At 34.7% G+C, this 14,574-nt stretch overlaps 1 protein-coding gene across 2 annotated transcripts in view; it reads left to right on the forward strand.

Annotated features, from left to right (window-relative positions):
• The window catches only part of Nup98-96 (nuclear pore complex protein Nup98-96), a 164,590-nt gene that overhangs the window by 77,089 nt on the left and 72,927 nt on the right, over window positions 1-14,574 (forward strand). For both annotated transcript variants that reach the window (XM_089249609.1, XM_089249608.1), the window contains exons 16-17: window positions 4,334-4,450; window positions 6,422-6,801. In XM_089249609.1, coding sequence (XP_089105735.1) covers window positions 4,334-4,450; window positions 6,422-6,801 — 497 coding nt within the window. The remainder of the gene's footprint in view (window positions 1-4,333; window positions 4,451-6,421; window positions 6,802-14,574) is intronic.

Here is a 14,574-nt window from a genome sequence, read left to right on the forward strand (position 1 = left end):
CGTAAACAAGTTTCCTGAAAGCTCTTAATTTTTTTCCTTTTTTATTTTATAAACTGGATAGTTTTGACTTGAAGTTAAAAACTAAACTTTATATTCAGAATTCAGTTGGTATTTCAAAATTTTTCCTCAAAAGCCTTTTGTGTAAGCTCTATCATTATAATATAGCTATTTTATAATTATATCATTAGTTTTATAATGCATAGCCTGTCACAGTGGGCACCTAATTGAAAATAGACTTTCCAGGCTGTGTCATGGTCTATTTCCTTCCAGTGTTTTGCCCCTTCATAGGGGAGTCTGGTAATAACGAATACTAAATGGGTAAAAAAGTCGTCTTCTCGCTCTAAGTCCAAGAGAGCGATGAAGTCCTCTGTGATTGGTCCAATCTTAAGTATAGTGTCAGTATTGGCTGAGTACTCTCTCTAGACTGTGGAGACAATGTTAAAACCAGAAAACTTAAAGATATAGTAAAATCCTAAAGAGAGTAAATTGTGAGTTCGAAAAATTAAATTAGTAAGAAAAAAAAATTTTTTTTGAATTTTTTTGAGCAGAGACAGAGAGGAGAAAGTTTCTCTGCACAGGAGTTTAAATCATGAAAATTTTTCAGCATTACTCCATCAGAAATGTTATAAACTGCCATGATGTTAATGATGGATTGGAGATCCAAGACAGCTTTCTTTGCCTGGTAAATTCTGCTCTTGGCACAAGAAAAGTTCACCAGTAATGTGATGCTTGACTGGCTGGGCACGTATGTTGAGGGTTCCTGGATGATCACTTATCCCGCAACCTATGAAGCAGGATTTTCCGTCGGATGTGCAGAATGAGAAGTCTTTTCTTCTCCTGCAGAAACTTCTTGAATTTCATAATAACTAGTCTCAGAAGAAAAGATGTAAAGACTGGATTTTTTTTGGTTAATTTTCAGTCTTGTGAAAATCAGAATTTTTGAAAATTTGTGTTGTTTTGGTCTTGTTTTTTGTCTTCCAAAAGAGTTGGAGATGTTTTTCTTTAAGATATTAAGGAATTTTGGACATTTTTTGAAGTTGGCTGTATGAGTGCCAAGACACAATGCTGTGTGAGCATCTTTTCCCAGAAATTTCCTGCACATGCCAAGACTGGTTTTCATATAGTTGATGCACCTATAATGATTAGAGCAGGATTTTGCAAAGTGCAAAAATCTGAGGCACTAACAGCATTGGTAAGCCATGAAAGTTTTTTATGAATTTTTCATTGGAAATCTTGAGATGGTGCAGACATTGTAGCTCCAGGATCTTCAGATTTTCTTTGTTTTTTGGAACTGTAATTTTTCAGGTTCAGGTGTTTGATGACCTGTGCTTCCTGAAAAACTAAATTTTCCTGATCTTGAAACCCAGGATTTCTAGAGCTTGCTTTAAAACATACGGTGACATATTTGTTTCTATTCCTTTTAGAAGTATAGCAAAAGAAAAAACTGGATTTTTTTCTCCTTTGGATTTTTAATGAGGTTTTGCTTTTTCAGCCAGATTCTAGCAATGTTGAAATCCTCTTCAGAAAATAAATATCAGTCTGTTGGGCTGATTGAATGTTAACAAAGTTTAGAAATCTGGATGTCCGTTGAGATCCGTTTTCTGTTGCCAGTGGTCATTAGCACAAAATTTTCCAAGGAGACTGAATTCTGGAGCTTGTCCAATAGGATTCTTCATTATGTGAAATGGTGTATTTAAAGGTACAGATTGACTAACAGTATAACTTGAAGAGGAGAAATGAGTTTCTGTTTGAATGAGACCTGAATTCCTGCTCCTTAAGATTCAGTGATGTCCATTCGGTGGGAAATCTGTATTTTGTCTTTGAGAAAGAGCAGGCAGAGTCTTTCAGTGAGAGCAAAACCCGTCCTGTCCTAGTAGAGTTGGAGTCTGAAGATTCATCTGTCAGCAATTTGATGAATTTTTGATCCTGAAGAGAGGCATACTTTGTGATGTCCTGGAAGTTCTGGTCGTCTTCGTGACTTGTCATGAATTTTGGTCACCTCATTGATCTGGCCTAGAGCATTGATATGATCAATCTGGCTCATACAAACACTGGTCTGTTGGCTCGATACTGGTAGCGAGTACGTTCCAGTTGTACGATCTGTTGATCAATGAATTCCCATGGAGAAAGCATTTCTCTTTAGTTGATATCTTTGTAGAAGATGAAATTCCTCTGCTAGGAGTCTTTTTCGTTTTCCCCATGTTGAGGAATACCTAGAAAAAGTCAATTATCCAGGTTTGGGAAGCAGAAAACAATGTGACTGAATCTAAGATGTATGGGGCGGGAATTTTTTCATTTCTTTCTTGTTGAAAATGTTTACTAGCGAGTGCAGATGAGCTGCTCTTCTTATAAACTTTTCTAGTTTCACTTGCTATAGTTTGTTGGGATTGGATGGATCCCTCGTGCTCGTTCAGGATTGGCTAGGAACAGTTACTGTTTTGTGATTGGTGGAGATCTGTTGTCTTGTTATTTTTAGAGGGAATTCTCCATGTAAAAGATTGGAAAACCGGGTTGGGCTTACTTTAAAAAACCAACATTACAAACAATTGTCATCAAAGAATGCATGGTCTAACATTAAACGCAAACACATTCAAGAGTTTCACTCTGCAAATGTTAAAACGGCATTCCTGTTGGAATTTATCGTGAGAAAAACACCACCATATGCATGCAAGTGTAACCTGGGGAAATCTTGTCTTCCAACTTGCTGTTCTGGCAGTCTTTTCACGGCCGGCATCAGACCAGGAAGCAAGAAAGGATCCAGTTTCGCACAGCTGCCAATGCAAGCGTGCAAATGTTTTCGAATTGGGCAACTGCTTGTGGGGAAAATGCTTATCATACATTTGTGCTACCTCTGCGGTATTTCTGTTTGCAGCTCCGTAAATGAAATGCATGTCCGCTTTTTCAGTATTATTAAAGTGCGGGATTATCCCATACGTTACAACTGTTAGAACGGTTGCATGCTGGAATAACTTCACAGGGCTGGCATCTGTGCCTTTTATTCACTGTAATGCAGATTTGCATACAGTTTCTTCTTCCTCACGTTACATTTGCATGCACTGTGTTCTTTTTCTTTCGATAAATTTCAACGGGAATGTCTTTTTAACATTTGCAGAGCATCCATTTAGAAACGTGCTAGCACGTTTGCATTTCATGTTAGACCATGCATTCTTTGACAATTGTTTGTATTGGTATGTGCTATCATCTCTGAACCTTTTCCCATTTTTTTCTGAATCACATTGTATAATACAATAAAATACACATAATGTGTGTAAATAATGTAATAAATAAACATCAATACGCTAATATTTACAAATTACTCTTACTGATGAGAGATAGGAGGACTATCGTTTAGGATGATTTAAGACTCGCTGTTTGTGAACTTATTCTGTTTTTGCATGACTTTCAAAAAGAACCTTATCAAGTCATACTTGCTTTTGCTTAATTTTTTTGGATTTCTGGGAAATAGGAAATAACAGTGTTCGTTGGACAGATTCATTGCTCGCCCACTGCTACAGCTTTATTTGGGTGTTTTTTTTTCTACACAGTTTTGCATAGATTCCCACATTCTACACATCTTTCTAATTTCATTTTAAGTGAGAGACTTCTCTCTTCCTCAGATGAGATACCGTCCATAAACTCTTGCTGGTGCGTGCAAAAGAGATACATCACTTCATCTACCATCAACTCTTGGACATTTTTCCATCACTAGTTATTGAATGCCATCCTCATGCACCTCCAGTCCATGGTCTTCCCCCAAGCACACAATTTCTTCGAGTAGTGTCTCCTTTTTATGAGCTAGTCCCTCAATGTCACAAATACATGGCCACAACAGGCAAAATGCTCAACGAGGTGACTGAAGAAAAGATGCCCATGTTCAATAACGTAACTTAATTAACCCACAATTTTCTCCAAGCAGAATTTTAAAAATAACCTCAAGCGCACATACACATGTCTACAATGTTACATTTAGTTTCGAATTGTAAATATTCACACTCGCACATGTGTTAATTTTGCGAGTGGGGCACACTTACTGGAGATTTTAGAGAAAGAATATTATCTGCAGTTCCATAGCACATGTGTAGGCGAAAGCAAAATACCGTCAGTTCAGTTGTGATAACGTGGAAATAAATAAAGTGCAAATTTTTGCTCGTAATGGGAATTATCGCTTGTTAACAGAGTCAAAATTTGCTCACAATTTTTGCTCATTAACCAAAGTTCCACTGTATGTATTTAAAAATGTATGGTTCATTTAGAAATTCTTTTCAGTACTTGATAAATTGAATTATGAATAGAAAAATTTGCATCACAAAAATTATTGCAATGATTTTGTTAGGGTTCATGGAGGAAACATTCAACAATTGATTGGTGATACAGAGAGACCAAGTGAACGAAGCATCTCTCCTTTGCATGAGGATGATGGACAATCTGAGAATGCCTCCCATAGGCAAAGGTATAAGCGATTTCACATGCAGTATGACATGTACAGGGTGATTATAAAAAAACTATCCCGACATATGGGCCCCTAACTATCATACCATTCACAGAAACAAAGAAATTTTGGCATAAGGTATTTTGATGTATGCGCTCAAGAATGATATGGAAAACAACAGTGTCACTCTAACAGTTACGGTTACAGTGAGAAAATTTCGAAAATATCAAATGGCAACACCAATTTTTTTGTATTGGAATGTGATCTCCATTGTGAAAAACACTAAATAGCGTTCGAACGACAACTAGCATGAAAATCACCGGCGGTAGATAGGCTAAAAGTGAGGACAACCAATAAGGACAGAGAAGCAGAATAAAATAAAGCATTTTATTGTGTTTCACAAATTTTCCACATGACCTTGTGGAGGACTAATCAGGCTGGGATCTCAGCCGAAGAAACGGTGTGACGAATGAAACAAACATTAATGCTTTGGTGCACGGCAAAGTCCTTTTTACTTTTTCCTTGCCTAGCTCCAGGGATTTTCGTGCTACAGGTGCCATTCCAACGCTATTTAGTGTTTTTCAGTATGGAGATCGCATTCCAATACAAAAAACTTGGTGTTGCCATTTGATATTTTCAAAATTTTCTCACTGTAACCGTAACTGTTAGAGTGACACTGTTGTTTTCCATATCATTCTTGAGCGCATACCTCAAAATACCTTATGCTGAAATTTCTTTCAGTTTCTGTGAATGGTATGATAGTTAGGGGCCCATATGTCGGGATAGTTTTTTTATAATCACCCCGTATATTGACTGGTGTTTTTTTAACCTGTTGGTTCTTGGACTCCTGGGGGGGGGGGGGGGTTGTGAGTACTTTGCAAGGAGGTCTGTGTTTGGCATGGGATCCTGTATCTCTACCACTGCATGGATGACGTGTACTGCTGTGAAATTGTAATGTATTGTTAAATTTTTTTCAGTATATGCCAATTATGAAAAACAATACATTTTGGATTTTATGGAGGGGCCCTCTAAATTGACTTTCACTACAGATGGTCCACGAAGCATTAAACTTTACTACAGGGGTCTGCTGTGCATTCACCTTTATTACAAGGGGGTTCATGACATCAAATATATTTGGAAAAAAACACTGATGTAGATGATGAAACTTCTCGAAAGAGGTCATCCACCATTTTACAGAAAATAGGCATTTTCAATAGTTAAAATTTATACATAAAATGAATGTGTGTTTTTCTGAGTTTCCATATATATAAAGGAAGAACATTGTAAGGACCATCTTAGAATATTCTTTCTTACTGCTGAGACTCCTCATGCAACACTTGTAGGATTCTTGTCCAATACTTTTGGGACTCTTGTGTAATGCTCTTGAATATTTCTGCCACAGCTGCAGGTGAAACATCATTAATTTTCCTAGACCAGTGATAGGCTAACTTTTTAGGAGCAGGCCAAAGAACCAAAAAAAAAAATTTGATAGGCCAAACATTCTGACATTGATTTATAATTAAAATTTTTATGCTTAGAGTTGTATTCTTTGAAGACTGCCACAGTTTTTCATTGCAAATGAGACAATGGTTTATTTGCAACTGTTAAAATATTTTAATAATTTTATGCATATTTATTATATTGTGTTCTATTTTTTGCATAGGCAAAAATTTTAAATCAATTTATATTCAAATTCTCACAGCTATATTTCAGATAGGCAAAAAATTAGCACCCACGTGAATGAATTTTTTTTCAAATTGAAATTTTAACATTTCTGTACTATTTTAAAATCTGCAGTGGGTTGTAGTTTGCCCATCACTATCATAGACGATGCCCAACAGTCTATAAATTTAGCATATAAAACACTAAAAAAGTTTGATAATTTTTGCAAACAATTTTAAGACGATTTAATTCTGTTGCATCAAAATGTGAAATGATATTCCATTTCCAATTTATTTCAAAATTGAAATGTGTTATTTTTCTTTTTGTCAGCTTGAATTCCAATTTTAATGACACTATTGAAGCATTACATAGTAAAGGAGCAGCAAGCATACCAGATCGTGTGCTTCGTCTTTCTCATGACTCTGCAGATATTAGTAGGCTTGGTATAAAAGAAACATTGGATTCATCTATAAGTTCGCAATCAGAGGTCAATCAGGATGAGTCTTTAACATATGAGAAGCCTCATCCCACTGGAATAAGACTCAAAAGAGATGGTTACTACACAATTCCTTCTATGGACGATCTTGTTCCATTGATTGATGGGAATGGAAATTGTTTTGTTCCACATTTTGTAATAGGCAGAGAAGGCTATGGCAAGGTGATGTTTCTGGGCATGACTAATGTCGCTAATCTTAATCTGGATGAAATAAGTGAGTTATAATATTTAGAGGAATTTTTGTTTTCATGTACTAATGAAATAAGTGAATAATTTCTTTTGTGAATCTACTTTTTTCTATTTATCATATGTGATGAATAGAGCTCAAATTTTTATGGCCTAAAAATCTAAGAAGTATGCACACATTTTATGATCTAAAAATGAATATGAGGTTAAAGTATGATTTTATATACATATAACAGGGGTGCAAGAGCTGCGCCAATTGCGCTAAACTGGAGGGAAGGTGAAATTTGTATAGCCCATGGGGAGCAAAACCATAAATGTGTGTGTTCATAATGATGAATGTGTTCATATGGGATGAGGCTAAACATTGTACAAATGAGGCATTTAACCTATTCACCACTGACAGTACTTTTAAAGTACCTTTGAAGACCAGTCCTATCTCCAGGGGTGCAAGAGCTGTTCTGAAACAGTTCTCTTGCTACACGGTGCACCAAGGCGCCGAATCCCTGCGCATTTGTGCCAATTCTTGTTTGTGGTTTGCGGAGGTACCGCTAATGCACTGTAGTACGTCAAATACCCTTAATTTAGGAAAAAGGAGCATGAAAATTTTGTTCACTGGACGCATTCTTTTCGAGACACTGAAAAAGATACGGTGGTGGGAGAAACTTCAATTTTTTTTTCACTTCCCACCATCTATCACAATCGCGTTATATCGTAACCTTGGAAAGTAGTTATACTACATTGAAGTATGAAGTCCTGTACTGTTATTTGTATAACCGGCGGGCTATCCCTGAATGAATATGCCAAATTTTCCGATTTCGGAGACTGTTTTTTCTCCTGCTGGTTATAGGTTATATACTGAAAATAACGGTCATTTTGCGGCTGCCAACCTGCGTTCAAAGATGACATACATCGAAATGGGTATTGGTTTACTCGTTTAAATTAAATTTAACAAAATTAAATTAATTTCTCTGAAATTTTTCGGAGATCGTTGGGAAAAAATGGGATCTGTAAAAACTCCAGCTAAAATATTCATAGTTTTGTCATCTAGCCACTATGCGGTCGTGTGGTTATCGTCGGCGGTTGCCGATCGTAACAATTTCACATCGCAAAAATACGGATTTGGCGAACAGGGCCGGCTCGAGGGGAAAAAAAATCTCTACCCATGCAGAACCTTTTTTTTTGGCGGACAAACCTTTTTTCACCCTTTCAACTCCATTTGGCCCCTCCTTGAGCAGCGCCCAATTGCATTGGGGGGGGGGGGGCATGCTCTTAACAATAGTCAGAGGAAGGAGTTTGTACTAGGAGCATGCTCATTTTTCGTAACTTCTGTGAGATACCTATTATATATTAATGTCCTACCTTTCCAAAACATGTTGGAGAGAATGAAATGTTTGCACCCTTTCTTGTTTTTCGCACTCCCTCTCGTGCATTGCTGGGATGGTACATTACTCCCTCACGTATTGCTGGGATGTTGTTTAACATTGTATCACCAACAGAACTATTGACTATGTGTGATGAATGAGTTGCACTACAATCGAAAGAATTACAAGAAGTGAAATCAGTTCAGAGAATAGATAGATATTGGGCAGACATATTCAAACTTTGTAACTTTAAAAGCAGCCCAAAGTTTAAAATTTTGCTAGTTTTGGTGAAGGCTTTTTTATTTTCAGCACATGGTAACGCATACAGTGAAAGAGAGTTAGTTCATTGTTAACAAATAAATAAAAGTCTGTTCGAACATTTAAAGCATTGGATGGACAGATTTTTCATGGAATAAGACATACAAAATCTTATGTTCAAGGGCATAAAAAATTGGAAAAAAATTGTCATTGAGATGCTGTACTTCTGAAAGTCGTGATTCGGAATCTATTAACATGTTATTAGGTTGAGAAATTCTTTAAGTAAATAAGGTATTTATATTTTTCTCGTTTTTTGCATTTTGCTTTTAAATTGAATAATTCCTTTAAATTCTGTAAAAAGCCATTTTTTTTTTTTCACGGAAACTCTTATTATATTCTGCACACACTTTTTTTTGCTATATCAGGAGGAATAAGATTTTGGTGTTCAAGCAGCAGAAATTCTTGCTGCCTTGTTGATTAATTTGAAAAGAGTCTAATAATTTTTTTTCGTCATTTCAATAATGCACGTTTTATTAGTGACAGATAAGATGGTTCAGAAAAAATTTAAGTGGATTTTAATTTGTGAAGGAAATTTATTTAGAATTATTTGTTCCAACCATTTTTGGCAAAACTTTTGGCATTTCACAGAAAAAAATAATCCTTATATTGCAGATATAGTTCGTGTTTAGTTCTGCTCCATTTTCAAAATTTCTGCTCCGAAATGGATGAGGAGCACTTGCACCCCTGATATAATAATCCAGTAGGATCTATAATTGCATTGAATTATGGGATGCCTTTTCAATTGTTATACATGAAACCATTTTGCAAAAGGTTAACATATTTTTCAAAATAAGGTAGTATAAGTCCTGAAAATATTCTTCCTTTAATATTGAAACGGTCTGGGAAAAGAACAGTTTTTCAGAATGTGGTTTTTTTTTTGTCTGAGGAACAGGAGGCATAGGCAAAGTGATTCTTGTTGATGATGGACTAGAATCAAGCACGCTTGAAGCCAGGAAGGCAGGCTTTAGTTTGCCCAGAGAAATCATTCATTTTTTTCCTCTGATATCTAATGTCTTTTCACATCGTTGCATCACCTGGAATGGTCCATCATGTAGAGCTTGGAGTGACTTCCACACTTTGTCATGCCGAATGAGTACATGTGAGCAGTCCTTAAGATGAGGGTGGACGAAAATACTTCAGTCTTCGTATTTGATGACTGTTGGTCACAGTCTTTGGTGAGCCGCCACAATATGTTTGAAGATATTGGGCGTCACACAGCTGCAGCAGTGGCGTTAATTCTGGTGATGAGGTCCTTAAGCATTTGAATGGAAAGGTCATAGTTGACTAGGGCTAATAACATTTTAATGATCCATGTGGAAATGTCTGAAACATATTTTGAATGGCATCTTAAAAAAAATATGAGAAACATGTTTTTTTTTTTCCATTTGTGAGAGTGAGTGTCTTTTCACTCTCATAATCAGGCCATGCACTCTGTTTGAAAAGTTTCACATCGTGTGTTCTACCTCCCTTTTAGATTTTGCACTTCTTTCTGGATCACTCTGTGTACAATTGCAGCTCATTAATGCAAAATATATTTTTGATCTGGTTAATGTGAATTTTTTAAACTTTTTTCTTACCATATGAAATTTGATAAACGCAAAATTTCCTTGGTTCCTCCGGTTTCAATTGAACAAGCTCGACTGTAGGTGCATAAATTTATGTTGCCTATGTCTGAATCAGCATTTTGTGAAATGGCCATTTTGTACATTGGAATAAACTTTTTTTTGCATATAACATATGTTTGTACATTTTTTGTGCAATTACGATTTGTTTTTGCTAAAAATGGGAAATTAATGTTTTCAACCGATCTGCAATGATGCCAACTCACAGAATTGGAAACCAGTGTACATATATATATATATATATATATATATATATATATATATATATATATATATAATGTTTGTATCCTAACTCGGAATCATTTTCTATACCAGAGTGATAAGTTTATTTTCACATTGCTGAATCAGGGTTGGGTTTCTCACATAAGCGTCAAAAACTGGTTTAAACCATCAAAAACCTAAATGAATGCTTTTTGATAATGTTTTGAACACAATGGGTATATAGCACAATGAAAAACTTACTTTTTTGTATATTACAATGTTTTATTTTTAAACATTAATTTATTACAATAAGTAAAACAAAATATTAATTATAATTTTCAATTTTGAATTTTTCAACATAAGAGTCTAAAACATATGAAATATAATTTTATGGTTTATTTATCTTAGCTACTCATCACCTGTGTTCAATTTGCTAAGCGGAATAGAGCTGCTTATTCAAAATATATATGATAGGGCATCAGAGTTAGGTTTTTGACTTCAGAAACTAAATCAGTATTAAAACAGTCAAAAACATTGTCAATGCTGTCAGTTGGGTTTTTTAACCTGATAGATATGTTAAATTACAAAACACTTTTATGTAGATTAAAGGGCTTTATATTCGGAATTATAATTACTGAGAGAAAAAAATCTATTTTGAATTTTCTGATCTGCCCAAAATTTTATTCCATATAAAAACTCTCACACAGCATCTGCTAATACACTGATTAAACTCATTTATTTTCACCTAAACATTTCTCAGCTCAGGGTGTATAAATTCAGAGTTTTAAAGAATATTTTCAACCAAAGCAGAGCTGACAGGACTTGATACCCAAACCATTTGTTTTGCACATTTAAATACAGCTTCAATTGAAAAACCATTGCATTATAAATTCTAGTAAATATATATCATAGTGCAAAAGTTAGAATAAGTTTGACTAAGGATAAGTAACAGGAGTTTCTTAAGCATCATGCACAAGCTAGCATTTGGCAAATTAAACTAAAATTAAATGGCATTGTAGTCCTACAATTTAGTATTTTGGCACTAGATATATTTCAATATTATGCACAATAAGAGTATCATTTTAAGTATCAGTGATTATCTCGATAATTTAATAACAGAACTTAAAATTACATATGATATAATAAACTTTTTTAAACACTTATCTGTTTGAAAAGAGTACAGCAGATGGTTTATATCAAAGCACATATATAAGCAGTTGAAGAAATTTTGGAAGGTCAAGAACCATCTTGAATCAGGGAATGTCAAATCATTCTTTAGTTCCCCCTCAGTGTTTGTTATGCTTTATCAAAATTGTGTGTACATTTTATAAGGAAAAAAAAGTATGTATTGTCCAAAATCATTCTGCAGGGGGGAGAGTAGAAAATTATTTTACAGTCATATTAAATATTTATTCTTTGTATAACAGTCACTTTAAACATTATATGTAATTAATGTGTGTATTTCCAATGGGAATTTTTATATGGATGGCAATATTTGAAGTTTTTGACATGACAGTTTAAACCGCGGTTTTAAACATCAAAAACCTGCCAACCCGGTGATGAATGCACATGTGGGCTGTAGGTAGGGAGTTCCAATAAGGCCTATCCAAAGTTCTGCTTTAGAGTCTGTGACATTTTTTGCATGGGGCTATCTTGATTCACCTTTTCCAGCTTCTGCATTTCCCAATATGTACAAAAGCAGTAGATGACATATTCAACTTCTGAACCACAGTGTGTTTACTACTTGAAACAACCAAATACAGTCAATTCGCGATGAGTCACTCTGATAACTCGAATTAAGTCTTAAGTTTTCATTCAGCCCAAAACTTTTTCCGTATTTTAGTGTCAAAATTTTCCCCTAACTCAAGTCGAAGTTTTCTGTGTGAGAGAAATAGTGTTTATCAATAGAATTTTGCATTTGTAAAAATAAAAATGCTACAACAGACAAATTGTCAAACTAAGGGGCTGGAAAAAAGATGTCCATAAAAAATAAGGATGTCAAATATAACCAAAATACAGTAACCCAATACAAAAGTGTATATATATATATATATATATATATCCATCCTTTAAGAACAAACTAATATATAATTAATATACTGTATAATTCACTGCCCATAAAAAAGTTATTCTCTTTAAGTATGGATAGCTTCTAGATTAATTTATGAATATAGTGGTTATAACTTATAAATACTCAATTAATGACATTAATATAACTCATGGTTCATCCTATGGTCATTTCATCCTGACACCTGTGTTCCTCTAATGTAAACATATTCAAAAAATTGGGTCTTTCTTTGTAGCTCAAGCTCTATGCGGCAACAAGAGCATGTGTAGTTATTCTCGGCACCCACCTCAACCCCCAAAACAGAATATGCCAAAATCTGACGTACATCACAGAACAATCTGAAAGAATTTTAAGAAAAGTGTGGTGGGGAAACATTATGGAAATATTTTTATTGTCAGAACATTTCAGTCAGCGAAGAGTTAGTCACAGAACAATGTAAAACATTCTGATTTGGGGCCCTCAATCAAGTCAATGTCCCTCTGTAGTATGGTCTCCAAAACCCTGCAGCATAATACAGCAGAAATATAAATGCAACAGAATTCAGCATTTATCAACAGAATTTAGAATTTAGCAACAGAATTTAGCATTTAGCAATAAAAAAAGTGAAAGACTGTCTTATGAAGGACAAAAAATACAGTCAAGAATCACATTTTTTGACAAATTAATCTTGTAAACGCTTTTTTTTTATAACTCCTTTCAGTTATAAGAGTATCATGTATGTGTCCATTTCTATATTACACCATGTATGTCTAGCTTATTTCTGAATATTCTCATTCAATAATTAAATATGATTAAATTGAAATAATGCATCTTTTCAAATTTATCTTCAGTAGTTTGACATGTTTTATACATAAACAATATTCGTTAACAGCATTGTTATTTTAATAAATCATTCTTTTTCCCGCTCTGAAATCAAAACCTCTGATAACTTGAATTAACAACTCAAATTTTTTTGTTGGTCACTGCATATTTGGCTTATCTAGATTTGACTACTGGCTTTAGGAAACAAAATTTTCATTAATGTTGCCACTCTGAGTTTCATTGAAATAAGTTGTATAAACTAATTTCTCACCAGTTGAAAATCTTTGTTTACTCATCTACTTACTATACTTATTAAATAAAAAACTTTTAAATTTATACATTATTGTGAGAAAATTTTATTTCATTTTATAGTCTTGACATTTTTATTTTCAATTTATATTTCTTGACTTGAAGCTATTAACACCAGAACGATGGGAACTTAGAACTACCTAAATCTATGGAAGCTGTCATTTCCTATGATCACAATAGGAAAAATTCACTTTTATTTCTACCGAAACTCTTGTATATACAGTCAAACCTCTTTAATGAGTCACTCTTGGGAGCGCAAAAATGACTCAGCAAGCAGAGTGACTCGTTAAGCGGAGTAAGACATAGCTGTGCCAATTCCTGCCTGAGGATAATTGGGACTTCCAAAAAGTGACCCGGTAAGCGGAGTGACGTGTTAACCGGGTGATGCACTAACGAGGTTCGACTGTATTCAGTTTTTCTGTCATATTGTTGTGATAAATCCTTTTTCATTCATTTTATTTTATTTTTAGAATTTGGGACAAAATGGCTTGCTGTATGATAAACACTGATCTCATATTTTGATATCTCAATATGGGTTTTGAGTGTTATTCTTTGAGCTCTTATAATTTGTTGTTTAATTTTCACTTGATAAGGTTTGAAGTCAGAAAGTTTGCAGAGATTGCTTGTGCAGAATGAAAAATATTGAATAGCTGCGAAAACCTGAGCAATGTAAAGTGACAGCTTTTAATGTGAGACAGCTTTTTGATGTTGATCGTATTGTGAGCTGAATGAATTTATTTGGCGAAAACATCAACACATTCAGTAGTTGAGCGAAAATTTCATACTTTCTGGCAGGAATTTTCTTTGTACACGATCTTAATTTGTGTGTGCATAGTACTCAAGACTTAATTTTTTCTGATTACTAACTGTAGAATTATTTGTTTGCTCAATTGAAAATGTTTTAAAACACTGATTAAAACAACACCCCCCCCCCCCCCACATCGGCTCCTAGGCTGGGATATTTGGTGGAGCCCCAGGGGGCCTTTTTGTAGTTTAGGTATAGTGTGAAGAAACAAAGTAAGAATTGTCTCCCCCCCCCCCCAGGAGCTAGAACCCTGCCCATGGAATAAAATGGTAAAAAATAAAGATTCCTTTCGTCGTGCGACATTGTACCAGTTAAT

This window comes from Pholcus phalangioides, unplaced genomic scaffold, assembly GCF_987345545.1.
Source record: "Pholcus phalangioides strain wild (caught in Gottingen) unplaced genomic scaffold, Ppha-v1.0 ptg000022l_1, whole genome shotgun sequence".
NCBI classification, from domain to species: domain Eukaryota; kingdom Metazoa; phylum Arthropoda; class Arachnida; order Araneae; family Pholcidae; genus Pholcus; species Pholcus phalangioides.